A 20998-nucleotide genomic window follows, 5' to 3' on the forward strand; every position below is an offset into this window, starting at 1 on the left:
CCCTCAAAACTTGCGACATCTGTGGCATTGTGCGGTGTGATAAAACTGCACATTTCAGAGTGGCCTTTTATTGTGGCCAGCCTAAGGCACACCTGTGCAATATTCATGCTGTCTAATCAGCATCTTGATATGCCACACCTGTGAGGTGGGATGGATTATCTCGGCAAAGGAGAAGTGCTGACTAACACAGATTTAGACAGATTTGTGAACAATATTTGTGAGGAAATGGTCTTTAGTGTGGATAGAAAATGTTTTAGATCTTTGAGTTCAGCTCATGAAAAATGGGAGCAAAAACAAAAGTGGTGCGTTTATATTTTTGTTCAGTGTAGTTGGAGGTGTGCAGCCTGTCACCTGTAGCTCACTGTGGCCGCTCCGTCTTATTCCATTGCTCACTGCAGTATTTCAAACCGATCCACTGTCAACACATGCTGAAAATGATGGTTGTCTTGTTTTTAATACGCATTTTTCATGGATGATAGCGGTAGTGCTAATCTAATTGCATTGTATTTCCTGTGAGTTTTAATAATAAAAGTCAACTTGTGTTTCACCAGTTAAAGTTTTTTAACATGAAACTGGAACAGTGGAAAATGTTTGGTTTGTGTTATCAGCAACTTTATACAGTGCTCTATAGGTGCTGAGCGTCACTGATGAATACCTTTCCTTGTAAAATATCCAGTGTAATCAGTAACATCTATGTTGTCATGAGTTTATAAACCAGAGGGAAAATTTCCTCACCTTAGCATCCCTACTGTTTAGTAAAAAATACTCCTTTGCGTCACTATCCTTCAGCTGCTACTGAGGAAGAAAACAATGTCCAGCGAAATAAATTAATTGTTGGTGTTTTTGCTTGACTGGCAGGTGTCTCAGCCTATCACAGTTGTTTTTGCAAGTTTCACTGCTTTTACATGCTGTGTCCATGATTCTCTGCAGCTCTAGTGTAACTGGCTTCAGCCACTTTTTTTTTTCCACATGAAGAATCTCACCCGCTAGACAGACAGTGTTAACAGGGTTAACATGGGGCCTCCTCTGGCCCCTGAGGTTCCCAGTGATGTAATATGAACCATGGTGAATAAACAGCGAGGACACAACAGAGCTGTGGGGACAAAAGGGTCGGGATGATAAGAATAGAAGGGAGAATAAAAGACTTTAAAAAATACACTATTCAGGATATTCCTAAGACAATGTACAGACTCACACACCCTCTCAATCATCATTTATGACCCACTAGAAGTGTGTGGTTGTGCATTTTTCTTCAGAGATTCTGCCCCCTGCCTGTCTGTTCTTATTTTCTTCTTACTGTCCGTGCTCTGGATGTTTATGAGCGTGTACCCCCACATCGCTCAGGTCAGGTCGGGACTTCCTAAAAAGGTAGTGATCAGGTGCCAGACCATAGGCAGGCATGATGAGAGCAAGTTTTTTCTTTTGAGCCTTGTCCAAGCACTAACACAGAAACCACACTATAGTGAAACAAACCCCTCATTATTTAGAGTAATCTTGTTTCATATGGTGGTAAACATGCTTGCTAAATCTCAAAAAAATGTACGTAAAGAGCCAAGTCTATTATCCAGTCTGGAGCATAACAGGGCTCTGATCCCAGAATGCTCTGGGACAGAAGGACTAGAGTTATGAACCTGGAGGGAGAATACGGCTGCACAAAGAAACCGCTGACAGACCGCCAGCGAGGGCCTGAGGGCCTGGACAGACACGAAAAATGCTGCACATTTTCAACCATTCTGATGCAAATGTCTTGTGTTAGTGTATGTGTTAAACAGAAAAATAAATAGCTCTGCATATACACAGCACAATGGTGATGGGGAGGGAGTGATATGATTAAAGCCGCAGTACATTTTGTTTGTCTGACGCTGTTTCATGTGCCGAATATGATTTACACCTTGAAGATGAAACAGTACACCCACTACAGCAAGAACTCAGGTAGGGGATTGCAACATGCTGTTAGTTTCCAATCACGACTCACATAAAAATGTGTTTATATATACACATAGTGCATGACATAAAAACTGAAACTGCAGCTTCACTTAATTTGATCCTCATTCCATTGGGATTTTTTACTCAAATATAGCAGCACCCATGATTAGAGGCGGCACGATGTGTATTATCACCATATTTAGTATTATATTGTTGCTGCTGAAATCACAAAGGTGACACCGTTTTAAAACAAATGAAACACTTGTTTATTGTGAATTGCAGAACGCAAAAGGGCAATGAGGTGCAATATGGGGAGCACCGTTTTTTCAGCGGAGACGCTTTGGTTGCATCTGGTTGCCATGATACAGAATATCCCAGAAGTATAAATGTTGGCACAAGGTAAAGTACTTGCTCTGAATGAAATTAAGGATAAAGCACATAGGACGAGAGGATGTACGGGTTTTATCATTTATCCTCCAATGCTCCAACGTTTTTCAGCGATGTGACGGTTAGTCTTTGTTGTATCTGTTGTATCCGACCCTCCTCCACTGTGGGTCAACGGCTGGGTAAAAAGTGTAGGGCTGCCCACTAATGGTAGACCAAACATTAGTTGACCAGAAAGGTCATTAGTTGGCAAGATTTCAATGGTCGCTTAGTCACAAAAAAAAAATGTGAAACTCTATTAGGAGCTGCACCTCGTCAAAATAAATCAATAGCTATATAACTGGACCATTTCACGTTACAAACCAATCACGGCTGACAGATATCTTTCCCTTCTTCTGTAAATATTCAGTCTGATAAATATGGAGATGTTGATCATGTTAGTGCAGGACTACCAAGAGCTTTACATCTGTCCCATGGACGATAGGCCTACACACTTATAAACAGCACCTGGAAGAAGCTGTGCTCCTGAAAGCTGGCACAAAAAAGGCACAACAGTAGCTCCCAGTGCCTGACCTTGTGTTCTCCAGGTGGTTCAACACACAGCATGTGTATGGCCCCTAATTCACAGAGCTGGTACCTGCGGTTATTCCACAGGCTAGTTACTAACATGTCGGGCAGGAAATCCAAAGTGTGGGATCATTTTGAGAAGGTGAAGGACGAACCCAAGGTGATATGTAAACTCATCTTCATTGGTCGACTACAAACATGACGTATCATCTGAAACACGGAAGTAGCCACATGCCCATTAGCCACTTAGCACAATCATTACTGCTTTGCCGACAGCATTATTAACAGGCGGCTCGCTCAGTGTGTGACATGCACTTGGAGATAAAATATAGGCCTATATTAATGAAGGTTCATTAGTACGGTTTTGTATTTCTCTGTAATGTAGCACAGTGTTAACAATGTTACTGATACTATTCTTTCTCACACCTTCAACTCAAACTGTTGTGTTGCCCCGCCCAAAATATATCATTTAATAATTAAATTAATATCATAAACATGCGTGGACTAGGTTAATTGATAACTCTAAATTGTCCATAGGTGTGAATGTGAGTGTGAATGGTTGTTTGTCTCTATGTGTCAGCCCTGCGATAGTCTGGCGACCTGTCCAGGGTGTACCCTGCCTCTCGCCCAATGTCAGCTGGGATAGGCTCCAGCCCCCCCGCGATCCTCAAGAGGATGAAGCGGTTAGAAGATGAATGAATGAATGAAACATGCGTGCGACTAGTCGACTAATGGCCCTAAATGATGACTATTGGTGGACTAGGAAAATTCTTAGTACGGGACAGCTCTAAAAAAGTGACAGTGACAAGCTACTACTCATGGTAGTGGATGGCAGTATTGCAATACTGCATTTATCGTGACGGCCCTACAACAGGTAGGTAGGTACATCACATACTGACATTACCAAAATTTCACTGGCCAGAGTGACAGGATTGGAAATGAATCTTGCTAAAATTAAGCATGTTTGCTACAGATGATAATTGTACAGCAGTCGCATAAAGTATATATATACTGTATAATCTAAAACTTCCTGTCTCAAACCTGTAAATGTGTGTCCACCTTCACAGAGGCCATCTTTCTCTCCTTTAGACTGTGACAAAGACCTTGATAACTGTCATTTAACTGTAAGAAAAGCACCCCAAGGTGAAGACATAATGCGACTCAGACACTAAAATGTCTGATGGGCTGCAACAAAGTGTCCGCCTGTGCCTGTGAGCGCATTACCTTGTGCTTCTGAGAAACACGTGTCCTTCAAAAGACACAAAACTTGAGAGAATACTCTTAACGGTGCCACTGTTATTGTGTAACACCTATGAGTAGCTGACAGACGGTTCTGCCTCTAAAACTCAAAATCAAGTGCTCATCATTTTAAATTAAGGTCACTTCTACACCGGCAATGGTCTAGCACCTCATTATTTCACTATCAATCATTAGGTGGGGAAAAGAGTCAGGGGAGGTCAGCAGTGAAGTATCCAGATGTTCAGCAGCTTTAAACCTGCATCTTAAGCCAGGTGGCGAGCTCATCGCCTAAAAACACAGACAGGAGACGGGGAGAGATGAAGACGGAGAGAGAGGAACGAGACATGGGAGTTGATAACAGCAGGCACAGAAGTGAGGGAGGCAGAGTGTAAAGGAGGAGCAGGGAGGGGAAATATAATCCATGTTATAGAGGGAGGTGAAAATGAAGAGGTTTAGGGAAAACCCAGGACATCCATGGGTCCTTAAAATGTCCTGAAAATTTTTAGAGCCATAAAAAAGTTCTTTTAGTAATGTTACACAGCTTTTTAATGACACTTGTTTTACATCTTGTGAGACTTCATCAAGACAGGGTTGTGAAGTCATTACACATAAGCTAAAACTTGTATGTTTGACTTTAAAGGGACACTTCACAAATTTTCAACCAGCTTTGTGTCATGACAATGTGGACAATATGTGTTAAAATGAACTTTGGTAAACTTCATTTGATCTTAGCAGCACCCAGAACTCCCTGCTCATCTCCCAGCTCAAATCACTTTTCGCTGTCTGTATTGCTGTTGCTCAAACTACAGATTGTACTTCCACATTTTTGTATGCCCGCCATCACAAACACACATACAAAGAGTATAGAAGCAGATCTAGAGAGAGACGCCCCCATCTTTCTCTCTCTCAAACTCTGATCAAACTGTAAAACTATGCATCCATCTATCCATTTTCGTAACCATTTATCCTGTTAGGGGCCGCGGGGGGGCTGGAGCCTATCCCAGCTGACGTTGGACGAAAGGTGGAGTACACCCTGGACAGGTTGCCAGACTACCACAGGGCTGACACATAGAGACAGACAACCATTCACGCTCACATTCACACCTACGGACAATTTAGAGTCACCAATTAACCTGCATGTCTTTGGACTGTGGGAGGAAGCCGAAGTATCCGGAGAACATGCAAATTCCGCATAGAAGTGCTCCCTCTTGGGATTGAACCAGGTCTACCACCCTTAACACTAGGCAGTGCTGACCAAATACAAACCAAGACACTGTTACACCAGGGCCACACTGCCAGTGAAGTGCTGCGCAACGAAATTCTCGCGCAAGCCCGTTCACACCAGACGCGCATTTCTCCACGCCGGTTGACAAGCGCTTCTGCTCCCAGCTGTTGTCTCCATCATCAGTATCTCTCTTTGTTTGCGTGTGTGTACCCCAACCCCCACCCCCTATAGTCTCTCTCGCTCTCTCTTGCAGAAAATAGACCAGACGCCGAAACAATCGCTGCAGCGCCAGCCACGGAGCTACACGGCGCGGCCGGTGTGGATGACACAATCGGTTAACATGGGCGCCGAAAGGAAACTGGCTTCGCTTTGAGGCGCTTCGAGGCTATTCACAGCGTTTCCGCGTCTGGTGTGACCCTGGCGTTACCGTATCGCCCATTTCTCAGCTAAAATGTATTCATTAACATATTTTAGTGCACTGTTTGGCTAGAATACAAGAATTTGTGAACAGAAAGTGGATGCCATACTGTTTTCTGAACTGTAAAAACAGCAGCTGAAAATGCTGACATCAAACGGTAAAACTAAGCAGTGCTGTTACAATATAAACTAAGAATCTGTTGTTGCATTACCTATTTCTCACTTAAAATGTTTTCAGAAACATATTTTAGCTGTCAGTCAAGACTGTTTGTTACCAGCTGGCCATTATATTGTTTCCTGTGTCAAATTGGCCATTGCATTACATCACCAACCAGAGGAAACGTTTATTGGTCTGGTGTGGTGCAGTGCATTGGGATAGTAGTAGGTTTTCTAAAAAGGGAATGTCACAGCCCTTTTTCTTCTGTTTTCTCTGGTCATGTTGCACCAATTTCAAAAGGTATTTGCATCTTCCTACTGCAAAGACAGCTACGGGTGGGAGCAAAACATCGATACAGCAAAGTATTGCAATATTTTTCTGTGGTAATATTGTATCGTTACACAGTGCCCAGTATTGATTTTTTTATTATACAAATTATTAACATTATAAATACAAATTCAACGTTAGGTAGCCCACTAGAATAAAACAATTTTCAGTCCACTACATAACATATCATATGAGTTTAATTAAGGCTTTTATTTGCTGTATTCATGCTGCGCTGCTTGGTCTTGGAAATATAAATATAAATGTTGTAAAGAGGTTTAAATCTGAAACCTGCACCCACTCAAACAGACACAGAAGCAAGAGAAGGGCAGCATGTCATTGTCAAGAAGTGATGTAAAAGTAATCAGTAATGATGAGGGATAAAGGGCGTGTCAAGGAGACACGAGGGAAAGAGAACAGAGACAGATGAGGGACAGTAAAAGAGACCACTGGGATAAAGTAATCTCATAAAGATCAATTTTACATAAGCGATTGCAACCCTCTCCACTTTCTGCAGCCAACTTGTATTGCTCATCACTTCTTTGTGTCTCTTAATGTCTTTCTCTGAAAGTGAATGGGCTTCCATGTGCATGTACACGTGCTCATTACCACTGTGAGCGTGTGTTTGTTGCTTAAAGCAAACGAGGAGTCACGGACCCATCCATTAGCACATCATTTCTAGCATCATGTGACAATCCACAGTGGTGAGCAGCAGGGATCAGAGCGCATGGTGTTGTGTGTTAATGGAGTTTGGGATGGATGGATTCAGACAGGAGATTTATAATCTGTGGTCGAGGGCTCAGAGCTCTAAGACCACTGGATGTTTAATCCTAATCCAGGAGCTAAGACCTTCGTTGTGTTGCAGCGCTGAGTGCGTGGCTACCACATCCATACTTCGACACCATGTTGAACACAATCTACCGAGCCCTGCATATCTTTTTAAAAACTACAGAAAGCTCTACAGGTTATCAGGTAAATTTAGGGTGCCCATTTACAGTTACACAGTTTTAATGTTTTCAGCATTGTCAGTGAACGAGCAGCAGCATTTCACACATGACTGAGATGCTGAACAAGAGCATAAAAAGTACGTTTAACATAAACTAAAGAGCGTAGAGTCTTGGGAAGTGTCGAGTATTGCTGACCATGGAAAATATAAGAGGCGAGCAGACTGTGCGAGAGAGAAAGAGAATAAATGAAAGAGACAGAGGAAGACATCAAGAGAGATGAGCCGTTGCACTGAAATCAAGCAGATATTATTACAGCATCTGTGCCAGGCAACTTCACTCCTACCAGTTAGGGTCAGGAAAATAAATTCATCAGAGGATATTTTGTATTTTTACTGCATCTGAATATGGGGCTGTTGAGTCTTTTATATTTGGTTATTACCAAAACAAAAAAAGTCCACTGCCTGAGGAGTAAACTTAAGTCTAATTCCCTCCGTCATCTGTCTACACGACTGTGTGGAGCCCAAGATGTCACAAAATCATGTTTCTATTTCAAGGAAACTAAATTGTCCTATCTCACCCCTTTTGGCTATTGTCTTGTGTTTCCCTTGACAGATTAAAGCTGCTTATCAGTGGTGCAGTGACTGTGAACATAGCAGGCCTACAAGCGGCTAGCTGGTTCTTTAATCCCCATGCCCAAAGACTCCTGCCAACAGTCGAACGTGACTCGCCATGACATTCACTGTTAAAGTAACATCCTGTAGGGGGTGTCTGTGTCAGAGGTTTGGTGAACAGAAGGGTGAAATCCATCTATCTAGCGCTATCATGTCAACTGTTTCTGCTGCTTATCCTTTGAAAGAAAAAAAGGGGACATCACAAATTTAAGTTTTAGCACTCTACTTTTTGGAACAGTGACCTCTGGCTCTTGCTGGGACGGTTCGCAGCCGAGTGTGAAGCGGCTGGGATGAGAATCAGCACCTCCAAGTCTGAGGCCATGGTCCTCAGCCGGAAAAGGGTGGATTGCCCTCTCTAGGTCGGGGGGGAAGTCCTGCCTCAGGTGGAGGAGTTTAAGTATCTCGGGATCTTGTTCACGAGTGAGGGTAGGATGGAGCGGGAGACTGACAGGCGGATTGGGGCGGCGTCAGCAGCTTAAACAATCCGCTGTGGTGAAGAGGGAGCTAAGCCAGAAAGCGAAGCTCTCGATTTACCGGTCGATCTACATTCCAACCCTCACCTATGGTCACGAGCTCTGGGTAGTGACCGAAAGAACGAGATCGCGAGTACAAGCGGCCAAAATGAGTTTCCTCCGCAGGGTGGCTGGGCTCAGCCTTAGAGATAGGGCGAGGAGCTCGGACATCAGGGAGGGACTCAGAGTAGAGCCGCTGCTCTTCCACATCGAGAGGAGGCAGTTGAGGTGGTTCGGGCATCTAGTAAGGATGCCTTCCGGACGCCTCCCTTGGGAGGTGATTTTGGCATGTCCAACCGGGAGGAGACCTCGGGGCCACCCCAGGACACGATGGAGGCACTACATCACCCGGCTGGCCTGAGAACGCCTCGGGGTTCCCTCGGAAGAGCTGACGGAAGTGGCTGGGGAGAGGACTGTCTGGGCTTCTTTGCTGAGGCTGCTGCCCTCGCAACCCAGACCTGGATAAGCAGAGGACGACGAGTATGATACGAGTACGAGTACTTTTTGGATCTGGAAGAGAGTTGTTCATGTTAATAATATTTTTAAACTGTCTTAGACCATAGGTTGTCGATGCAGTAGAAAGATACAAATACTTTACGAAACAGGGACTATATGACCAGAGAAGACAGAGAAAAAGGGCTGTGACATCTGCTTTTGCTCAAGAGGTAGAAAACTTTCAACTACCAGAATGCACTTCACTGCACTGGAACAATAAATGCTCCCGTTGGTGGGTGACAAAAAAGGTTCGCTCAAGATGAGCCAGGCCTGCGCAGATTTGATCACCGGCGATCACAGCACAGTGTATGCTGGTTATTTTTGTATTGAGCTTCATCCAGACTTGCTGTGGCGTCAAACAAAAGTGGACAGCGATATTCTCGCAAGAGCAAGGTGGTCGCAGTTTTTAGAGCCAGGCGCTGCCGTTGCTCTCCGCTGACTGCACGACCTAGGGCATGATGGGAAACACCTAGCACTCTCCTGATCTAACAGATTGGTTTAGATGTTGACTCAACAATATGATGTTTCAGACAAACTTCACAATTTTGTTGAATTTCAGAGATTTAAATGTTATTTGTCTGATTTGAAGGTTTATTCTGTTAAGAGAATACATGTTTTTTGACTGATGATAAAGTTTGATAGCATTTTTATAAATTGGCATCAGATCAGACAAGTGTGAGTTTTTCTGTGACTTCCTGTACGGACTGAATGCTGCTGGAAACTGACCGACTTGACAGTGGCTTTTTGTCACCACCTTCTGCTGCAGCTGCCTGCTCTTGTCCACTTGCCATGCGAGGCGCAGTTCATCTCAAACAAGCGTAATGCAAACTTGTCCGTTTGACACAGGAAACAATATGGTGGCCGGCTGGTAACAAGCAATCCTGAATTACAGTTAAACAGAGTGCTAAAAAATGTTTCTGAAAACATTTTAGCTGAGAAGGCAATACAGTAACAGACTCTTGGTTTATATTTGATCAGCACTGCCTCGTTTTACAGTTTCATCTGAGCTTGATAAACAGAGAGGAGCAGGAGTCTCCCTTGATCCGCTTCTATACTCTTTGTGACCATGGTGGGTGGAGGGCACAGGAAAATGCAAAGGCACAATCTGTAGTTTGAGCAACAGCCTGAGAGTCACTGACAATCTGCTGGATGTAGGGGTGTAAATCACCAGTTTCATCAGGATATGGTATTATATCGACTCAGCAAAGCACCCCTTTAAAAAGACACTGAAACTTTCTCACCATGCTGGCAGATTTTTAGGAATTGTTTGAGAATTACATCACTTGTGCTTTATATGTATCTTTTGCAATGCTTTCACAACTTTGACAGTAGACGGGACACACTGTCTCAACATGAGACAGCAACACTGTCCATGAAAGACAGCCCTTCAGTCTTTGTCATTTAGGTCATTCCTCCCCCCTCCTTACTAACAAGATGACCACTGACTGGATCGCTGGAGATGTGAGGAAGGTGGAAGACAGCAGATTGATGTCTGCATATGGTGGACACACACATACTGTACGCGCACACACACACACACACACACAGATGCCTAAATAGAGGGTTTGAGGGCATATCTTCAGCAAAGCCTCTGTGTCACAAACCCATAAGTAAACAACACAGATGTTACAGATGCTGATGATGGGATGGAGCTTAGGAGAGAATTAGAGTCATGCATGAACATCTAATTGCACACGAATGATCGAACATTAATGGAGGACATGCGCACAGTATCTAAAAATACCTCTTAGTGTAATTAATTGCCCTTTTACAAAAGGTACATGAGTGTGTGAAACTAATATTAATTTAGGGTGCAGAAGGAGGTGTTTTTTTACTGATTCACATTTGTCATTCAAACATTCAGAAGGCACACAACATTTATAGTGATTCTTTGGACTTTGTAACTTGAAATTAATTATTGAAAAGTTCCATGGTTCAGGTTTAAATGTTGCCTTTCAAATCTTAAAAAAAATGCTTCCAACAGACCAAACCAAACCTCATCTGTCCCTTAAGGTGTAACAGAAAAACGTCTAGACAAGATAATCCAAAACACAAAAGCTGCAGGACTAACAGTGATTTTCCGTCACAATCATCTGTTTTTTATTATACTCTTAATTTAACTAAACAACCTCATGCAGTTACTGAAGGAAGTGCCTTACAAGAAAAAGAGATAAAACTTCTCTCTTCCCCAAACCTACCTTTGAAAAGCATGGCCGCACAAATATAAAATCCAACCGAACATGGTCCCCAAAACTTCATCCTGGCACCGCTGTGTGCACTCCGCCGGCCCCGGGCAGCGGGCTCTCAGTGTCGGCTAGACGGGGAATCAGCTCCGGCTTGACGGTGGTGTGAACATGAGGCTGGAGAGAGACAAAGAGGAGGGAAACGGAGTGTGTGAGGTGAAAAAGACTGACAGACCGGAATGAGTGTGGAGTTGAGATTGGCGCGTTCACGCTGCTCCGCAAACACACATTCCCTCACACAGCGGGGCTGCACGAGCACGCGCGTCCGAGGCAGAAATGTGGCTGTTAAAACTTCTCAGGTACAACAAGACATGGCGGTGATTAAAGTAAAGTTATCGTAGCGTGATATCTGATGGAGAACACTTGGGACATCGTATTCATTAATACATCGCGTGCTTGTTTGTAGTTTCCTCCTTACAGCCTGGCGTGATATTTAAATCATTTAAACTCGAAATAATTTGGTTTAATTCTCTTTTATAAGATATTTTACTTTAATATTGACGGTAACACGTTACGTTAATGTCTAATTATGGGCTACTAATTTCACAAAGTCAGTTGTTTTGTGTCTCGTGCCCTCACCTGTCTCCAAACCGTGCTGAACTACATTAAAGAGATGTGCGCGTGCAGCCGGGGGAGGGGGGGTGACGTATACAGAGAGCGAGTGTTTGTATGTGTGCTGCATGTATGTGTGTGTGCGCTACTCACATTTGAAATTTGGATGAAAAACACACACACACGAACACACTGTTTTTAAAGTCACAGGCATTGAAATTTAAAACAGCACAAAGCAAGAAATTATCTACTTCCGGGCAATTTTCAACAAATGTTTTGTGACAGGGAGGGGGATAATAATTTAAGAGGAAAATTAAATCTGAAAAAAACATTGTGGTCGTACAACTTTGAAACGTATGTGTAGAAAAGGAAGCACAACTAGAGCACTTTAAAATATGTAGCCTACAGACAGTATATTTAGGAGGTGTGTAGACACGGGGGTGATGCTGATGGGTTGGTTTATTCATTTATCTGTTGCTTATTTATCTATGTTAATGGTTGTAAATAAGTTTTGTTAAGTTGTTGATAATTTCCTTTTCAAATGAGACATGAATACTGAGAAGGGAGTAGGATTATGTAAGTGTACACGTCTTCATACTCCTTTTTGAGCATGTCTGTTGATGTTTTTTGTTTTATTTTTTATTTTGCTAAAAATTAAAGTCATTCATTCTTTCATTCAATTGTGCTCTGTTACTTGTATTGAAAGTTCATTGTTTATACATTTTCGGCATTGCAGCAGTATAGCAGCAGCAGTGACATACACCAAAAAAGTTTTTTACCTTCCAGGTTTACTTTAATGGTTTGCAGCCCACTGAATATTCATAACAGAGTTCCCATTGGCTCATAGACTTTTAATTGTAATGACATCACACATTTTTAAATCACTTTTCTCAGCTGTTTTTGAACAACCATGGTTCAAAAATTTAGAATAGAAAGATTCATAGGCTATTTGGTCTTGTTTGCAGTTCCAGGTGTCCTGTCAACAGTTTTACAGATGTCTCTTTCATAATAATGGTCTATGGGGAAGTTGCTTTTGGGCTGCAGAGATTTTTTTTGCTGCAATACTGTGAGTGGCAACTGGGAAAATTTTTCTGCAAGGGTGAGCAGCTCTCCTGGGGGCCTGGGCCAGAAGAGCAACATGCTTGTAAGTCTGAAGAGAGATAAAGCAGTACTAGGCAGAGGTTTTCTGCTCTACAGGTTCAGTGTGTAGGATTTAGTGGCACCTGACAGTGAGGTTGCAGATTTCAACCAACTGAAGCCAGTGTTTAATTTGTCTGTTCTGGCTGTTGTTGTGCTCTGTACAGCTGCACTTAAAGTATGTCAGGCTGTCAGACAATTTTTGTAGTGACCATATATAGTGTAATTACTTCCATCATGTGATGCCTTGTGGCCCATAAAGATTTTTTCTCATTGACTTACATGGCAAAAAAAGACGTCTGTAAATCAGTGTACATTTTTGTGAGCGTCACAACCCCTGTGAAATGACTCGTTTAACTATCACAATTTGATTCACTGGGTCCAATAACATTTGGAAAGTCTAGTGGAGCCACGCAATTAAATCGTTTCATCCCTGTTCAAGTTAGAAAAGCACTAAACCTTGAGTAGCTGGCTCAGCTGCTGGAAGTCTGTAGTACACCTGCTCTATGAGCCACACAGTGCAGAAGCAGTGCCAGTCATCCAGGTGTGGTATGTGCCACCAAGCAGCTTTTATAGGAATGAATAGGACCCCACCTCCAATGCTATATCTAGGTCTCTTTATTCATGGCTCTGAATGTTAACAGAAATGGTTCATTCTAAGGTAACGAAAACATGATTCTTATTTTGAGGTGATTTTAAACTAATGAAAACATAAGTATGAATACTATGTACCATTTCTGCAAGTAGATGCTCCTAAATCCTACACACTGGACGTATCAGTGATCCGAAACTGATGTAAACTTTACTTCTAGTATTTTACAATCACTGTGGAGTTATTTCTAAATCAGCATTCCTGCAATAACAATGGCTCAAATTAGTATAAAGGCTAATGTGAAAGGGGGTGCTTGTGATGAACCCTCAGAGAATCATCACCTGCAGTTCTCTTGGGAGCGTTTTATTGTCTTCTAGCACATTGTTATGGTTTGACAGCCTGAATTTTACTCTTTTGGTTTAGATTTACTGCTCTCATTGGCATTGTTTTCAGCTCAGAAACTCACCTGTCCAGAATCACACCGCAGAGTGACAGAAATTACTGAGTAGCTGGTTAATATAGTTGGACTTTTAAAGGAAAAGAAAAGCGACCAAAAGGAGAGTAGCCTACATTGGACTTACCCATCATAGAAAGACACAACACCAAATGAATGCTAATGTTGCTCTGTGTCTTCTGGATGTGTAAATAAGCAATGGTTTGCAAACCCGTCCACCATATCAACTTAATAAATTCATAATGTTGTGTTTACAGCTTGAAGAGCCGCCCCAAGCGGCCAAAAATCCATTAATGTTGGTTTTAATAAAAGACAAAGCCACGGAGTCATAGATACATACAAGCAGACACAACTCCTCTCTCAGTTTTTCTCGGCACTGGTCACGACCAGGCCTGAGACACTGGCACAGATCACCACCACTTCCTCCTCCTCCTCCTCCTCCTCCTCCTCCTCCTCCTCCTCCTTCTCCCACAGCTGTAGACTATCATTTATGAATATGATGTGTGTCGCGCTGCAATTTCCCACTTACCAATGCTACAAAGAGGTTCATCAACAGTATTTTTGTCATATTTGTCACCTTTTTGTGCCAGCCTGGCTCATAATCAAATGACCTATTTATTCCAGTCCATAAATAATTTCAGTCGGAAATAGGATCCGACAGGCGATGAGGGGGAACGCTGCGCATTTGTGCAAATGTTCTCACCGCCTGGCTCCCTTTCTCTCCCTCTCAATGGAACAGGGGCGTATCATCTAAGAGGCAGTCCTGTGCCAGTGGTATTAGACCACTTCTTGCTATTTTCATACCCCACATGTCTGCGTCTCGTGGAGCTCCATCAGAGGAGATTTATGCTGCTAGATGTGATTTGGTAGAGAATCCCATATGCGTCTGTGCTGAAGGTGGGCCGACAGCCACCGTGGGCTCAGTGAAACCTCTGATCACAACCTTCATCCTTGCACTTGCTCTCACTGGGTGAGCTTTTAGTCAGTCAGAAAGCAGAGTCATTAAAGTTATCCTCATTTTACCAAGGAAATCATATTTAGTCAACTGTGAACTTAAAGCTTAAAGTTGTGTTAAGACTACAGATGATGAGCTTTACTGAAGTTCTAATGAAGAGGTGTCCATAGCGCTGAAATCACCAGCAGCTCTGTTTGGTGTTACACCAGCTGAACTTTAAGGAGTACTCCACCCCCCAGATGATAATTTGCATCTCAGTAACTCACCTTGTGCAATATTAAATTCCGGAAGAAAACCTTTTTTGACATGCCTCAACAATAAATGAAGAATCCAGAAAAAGTGGACATTCTTCGGGGGCCGAGTTTAACAACAGCAAAACTGTATTGCTGGTGGTGAAGAAGGAGCTGAGCCGGAAGGCAAAGCTTTCAATTTACTGGTCCATCTACGTTCTAACCCTCACTTATGGTCATCAGCTCTGGGTAGTGACAGAAAGAATGAGATTGCAGATACAAAGGGCCGAAACCTTAGAGCCTTAGAGATAGGGTAAGGCGGTCGGACATCCGGAGAAAGATTGGAGTGGAAGCGTTGAAAAGGGTCAGTTGAGGTGGTTCGGGCATCTGATCAGGATGCCTCCTGGGCGCCTCCCATTAGAGGTACGCACGTCCCACTGGTAGGAGGCCCCGGGGCAAACTCAGAACACGCTGGAGGGATTATATATCTCATCTGGCCTGGGAACACCTTGGGGTCCCCCAGGAGGAGCTGGAAAGCGTTGCTGGGGAGAGGGGCGTCTGGGGTGCTTTGCTTGGCCTGCTGCCCCTGCGACCCGACTTTGGATAAGCGGATGAAAATGGAAGGATCAGGCATGTATTTGGGGGTACTGAACATACAACTAGATAAATAAACTTGGATTATACTACACAAGTTTTTGAGAGTTTGTGAACTGTTGTTTTGATAGATAGTTAGATTGATAGATCCCTACAGGGAGTGTTACTACAGAACATATGCTTATGATGGTGCAAATTTGTGGTTGACACTGAAGGTATTGTAATGTAAGGTGATTAAGTTAAACTGTAAGAGTAGTGCAGAAGTAATGCTTTGCTATGAATGCAATTGAAGATAACTATATGTAGAGTTAAAATGTAACAGAGCCCAGTGCCTATTTGATTGCAGTGTTTAGAAAAGCATATCAATCAGGTACTGTTGGTAAAATGATCTCGTCTTGATGAGGGTCTAGCAAATCTTAAAACACATTCAACTTCCAATATCAGTACCCATATCTGAAGAAGAATGGACAACAATATGGGAATTTCAATGGAAATGTACAAGCTTAAATGGAGAGAATTTGCCTGGAAAAGTTTGATCAGGTATTTTATTTCACCCTCACAGAAACTAGAAAGAAACTCCTCTCTTTGCTGGAGAAACAGTGGAAATCAAAATGCACACCATTACCATGTCTTTTTGGACTGCCCTGTTATTTAAGACTACTGAGGAGGGATACACAAAGCCCTACAAGATATTTTCAAATGTGCTGATTATATTTTTTGGGTGCATACGTCAAGAATGGGCGAAAGAGACAAATGGTTGATGAATATACTGCCGGTGGCTAGAATAAAAAAGAGCCTTACCAGGAAATGGCTATCACAGGAGAGCCCAACCCTAAAGGTATGGACAGACTTTACAATGGAGGAGATTACAGCATTTGTCAGCTACAAAATAGAACAATTTTTTGCACGCTGGGAAAAATGGGCCAACTATGTAAAACCCCATAGGCCTGATTTTATGCTCACAAATCATTGAGTATATTGTAAGGAAAAGATCCCTGTTTATGGTTTTACCTTGTTATTTCTGGTTATTATTAATTTAATTTAATTTAATTTAATTTAATTTAATTTAATTTAATTTAATTTTAATTCAAATAAATACAATTTTCTTTTTCGGGTGTAAATATCTAAAGAAAAATTCAATGCAAATTTTGCAAGGTTAACATAACCAGTAACTGAGTGACAGTCCAGCAGCGTAAAGACAGGTGAGCAGGTTAGTATTCAGCTTTGATATAGCTTTGCTGGTATTAAACATGGACCCCTATGACTACAATTAATCAGACTGTTTGCCTTTTTTTTTTTTGATTCTTCTTAGATCTTGGATGCAACATGCAACATGATGTACCGATCAGGACATGCAAACATATTGCTTAATAATAATAATAATGATGATAATAAACTTTATTTATATGGCACCTTTCAAAATACAGTTACAGTTGCTGTAAAACAAAACTAAACATCATTTAAACACAAGAAGAATGAAACAAATAACATAAAATGTCATCTAGTAAAAGATAAAATGAGGAAAGTTAAAGTTAAAATCAAGATACTAAATGGGAAACAAAGTCAATACGATAGCAATAAAATAGAGGGACAGCTCAGATAAAGTCAGAATATGCTTTCCAACAGAAGTACGTTTTAAAGAGAGACTTAAAGGGAAATTTCGGTTTATTTCAACCTGTCTCCTATCGTCCTAAATTTGTTTCAAGTGACTAGTGACATAAAAATAATAGTTAGCCTAGATACAGCCGGGGCACATAGTAGCGTCAGACCTGTTAAAACGTAAGTGAACGGGCATCCTTTCAAGTGCAAAGTTAGTCCACTAAACAAGCTTTTTTCCCACAAAGACTGCCTCATATCGTTAGGATAAATGTCAGAGAACATATAGAAAATGACATGTAAACGTGTTGTCTTACCTTACCGGTGTGGTGTCATGTTTGTTTACCATTTAGCTCTGCTTTCCAAAGCGCAGCCGAAATATTGCGAGAACAGGCAGCGATCTCATAGCGTGCCTGAACAAGCAGCAACAGCTGGAAGGCAGAACCGGACAGTAGCCTGAAAAGTTCATTCATTTATTTTATGAAAGATTTATAGAATAATGGCTGACTTTTTGCCAGACTTCGACTTTGTGGAGGAGGAATTTGATTTTGCAGAGTCTGATGGCCGCCCTTATTTATTTGAGCCAGAATACACTGATGAAGAGCTTTGTGAAATTGAAGAACCGAGGAGGAAAGAGAGAGAGAGGCGCAACAGGTAGAGGACGAGAGAGGAGGAATGGCTGCCACAAGGCTGCATAGCTCTGGAGATTGGTGGTGTACCTGTGAATGCTGTGCCCCAGTGCCCACAGAAGAGGAATGCCTCTGTTGCAAGGAATGGGACCGGTTGCAGCCTTATTTTCAAGGTCTGGATGTGACCGAGGACGAGACACCTCCACCTGGAGTAGTATCCAGCTGGGCTTCATCTAGAGCTCGTGAGATATATTTCTGCCGCGCTTTGGAAAGCAGAGCTAAATGGTAAACAAACATGGCAGCACACCGGTAAGGTAAGACAACACGTTTACATGTCGTTTTCTATATGTTCTCTGACATTTGTCCTAACGATATGAGGCGGTCTTTGTGGAAAAAAAGCTTGTTTAGTGGACTAACTTTGCACTTGAAGTATGCCCGTTAACTTACGTTTTAACAGGTCTGACGCTACGGCTGTATCTAGGCTAACGGCTAACATGCTAACTATTATTTTTATGTCACTAGAAACAAATTTAAGACGATAGGAGACAGGTTGAAATAAACCGAAATTTCTCTTTAAATGATATACGTTATATCCTTGGACAGGTCATTCCAGAGCCTCGGAGCCCTGATGGCAAAAGCTCTGTCCCCTTTGGTTGGGACAACCAAAAGTAGTAGTAGTTGTTGTTGTTGTTGTTCTTGTTGTTGTTGTTGTTCTTGTTGTTCTTGTTCTTGTTCTTCTTCTTCTTCTTCTTCTTCTTCTTGTTCTTCTTCTTCTTCTTCTTCTTCTTCTTCTTCTTCTTCCTTCTTCTTCCTCCTTCCTCCTCCTCCAGGCCTCTTGCCTGGCAGTTCCAATCTCAGCATCCTTCTACCGATATATTCACTATCCCTCCTCTGAACATGTCCAAACCATCTCAGTCTGGCACCTCTGACTTTATCTTCAAAACATCTAACATGCGCTGTCAACATCTTCATTCATCTCTCTCCCTCCAGCTCTGTCTCCCATCTTTTCCTCAGTGCCACTGTCTCTAAACCAAACAACATTGCTGATCTCACCAAACTACATAAAGGTTCATAAGGGACTAACGGGTCTGAAATGTAATGTGGAGCCATTTGGAGCCTTAGAAGTAATTAATAAGATGTTAAAGTCAATCCTAAAACAAACAGGGAGACAATATAAAGAGGCGAAAACTGGTGTGATGCTTCTTGGTTTTGGCTAAAAGCCTGAAGCCTGAAAGTCATTACAAAGTTTTTGATTGCTTGTTGTACATAACAAAATTAAACTTATTGCTTCATGACCATGAAGTCGGGCTGTAGTAACTCTGGTGAAAACTCAAATGCGGAGAACACACAGGAGGCAGAGTAGGGGCTTTACTCCAGTCCAAACAGGTAATATACAAACAAGGAGCCAAAAAAAACTTAACAAAACAGATATGGAAGTGGCAAAAAAATCCTCCAAAATCCAGGGAATCAAACACAGAGATTGCTAGAAAGATGTGACACAAAGAAACAAAGACTGGCAGAGACATGAGGATCTGGTGGGTATGTATATACACAGGGATGGATGAGAGGATAATCAGGGGCAGGTGTGTTTGATGAAAGACAGGAAAACACAGGAAACTGCAATGACACAAGAGGTTAGGACTTCAAAATAAAATATCATAACAATGCTCAGGCTCATTATAAACTTAACATTTAACATTTCAAACTTAACATTTATGGGTTTGTTGCAGCACATTAAAACAGTGATGTACATCTGTATATGAATACAGTATGCAAACATTTTTCATGCTGTGTTTACGCAGTGAGCCTGTGAATCTGTTTTTGCATAAATATAAATGTTCTCCCCCCATGTGTTGCCTGCTGTCAACATCATCTCACCCCTTAGAGAGGAGGGATTGCAAAAACTTACAAACACAAGCTGTCACACACCAGAGAAACAATGCACAAACACACACAACAAAACCGCCCCGCAAAAAAAAGTGCAGAATCTCTCCACCAGCAAACTGTTGAGACTTTGGTCTGTTTCATCCATAAACCTCAGAGAGACGCAGAGGTTGACTTAAATCTGACCTCTTTTCTTTTTATCACACATCATCAGATAAAACAACAAAGCAGGTACACGTCTCAGACGCACCTCAGAGATTCGGCTCTCAGCTGCCAGCCAACTAGATTTGTTTAAACATCAAAGATCAGATAATACTTGTGGATCTACGTCTAAAAAAGTCCCATCCATGTGAGTCTGAATCCACAACACAGATTCTGAAGCTCTCAATACCCACCATGCTGCAAACAGAGACAGAGACAGAGACAGAGAGGGAATCTGCAACATATTTTGCCTTTATTTAAACGCACCGATCCACTGATAGGAGGGTGGAGAACAGCAGCACAAAAAAGAGCGGGGCATCTTGAGGGAGCTGTTAATTCTCTATCTTTTATAAATGAGTAGTGTTCTGCTAATGGACTTAAATGTTGTGGAGACACCATTGCTTCTTTCCTTCTTCTCTCTGTCCCTTTTTTCCCTCCACATCCCTCTTGTCTTCTACTTTAAACAAACCTAGCGAACACACAACTGCTGCAAACAGACAGGGCTACATTGTTTTGCTTAAATAAATGTGGACGTATGTGAACACCACATACAAGCAAAACAGATAAAGTCAGCGATGACAAAATGAAAAGTGTGAATGAAATTTTAAATCCTATATTTTGTTAAACACCCTTCTCACCTCATTTCCCCCAAATCAAATATCTGAAATATGCGCCTGTCCCAGCAGAGTGCATGTGTGCATATGTGTGTGTGTGTGTGTGTGTGTGTGTGTGTGATAGAATGGGGTCAGATGAGTTTTAGTTTTGTCTGAGTCGCTACCTTTGATGTGTGGAAGACGCAAAGATGTTGCTGTGGCAGAGAGCGCAAGGGTCCCACAGCTACCCAAGGTGTGTGTGTATGCGTGCATGCATTTGTGAATCTGCATTCCTCCTTCTCTCTCCGTGTAAGAGTGTGTGCATGTTATGTGTCTGCATCTGCAACTGTGCATTCATAATTGTCATTTTGGATTTTGGAAACACTTAATGTGAGGTTTTCTCTGCCCTCTCCATGTTTGTATTTAGGTTATGTGTGAATATCGGCCCACATGATGGAGTGCACCTCCCCAAAC

The 20998-nt window shown here is 42.2% G+C and overlaps 1 protein-coding gene across 3 annotated transcripts in view; it reads right to left on the reverse strand.

Annotated features, from left to right (window-relative positions):
• Positions 1-17575, reverse strand: part of LOC125895007 (neuronal acetylcholine receptor subunit alpha-7-like) — a 71201-nt gene extending 53626 nt beyond the window's left edge. The window contains exons 1-2 of one of the 3 annotated variants that reach the window (XM_049586777.1): positions 17535-17575; positions 11063-11224 (exon numbers count right to left, since the gene is read on the reverse strand). In XM_049586777.1, the coding sequence (XP_049442734.1) occupies positions 11063-11123 (61 nt within the window). In that variant the 5' untranslated portion in view covers positions 11124-11224; positions 17535-17575. Of the gene's footprint in view, positions 1-11062; positions 11390-11686; positions 11719-17534 lie in introns of those variants that run through there. The other 2 variants (XM_049586776.1, XM_049586775.1) reach the window with 2 other exon arrangements.
• Positions 17576-20998: the final 3423 nt, after the last annotated feature.

This window comes from Epinephelus fuscoguttatus, linkage group LG9 (assembly GCF_011397635.1).
Source record: "Epinephelus fuscoguttatus linkage group LG9, E.fuscoguttatus.final_Chr_v1".
In the NCBI taxonomy this organism is placed as follows: domain Eukaryota; kingdom Metazoa; phylum Chordata; class Actinopteri; order Perciformes; family Serranidae; genus Epinephelus; species Epinephelus fuscoguttatus.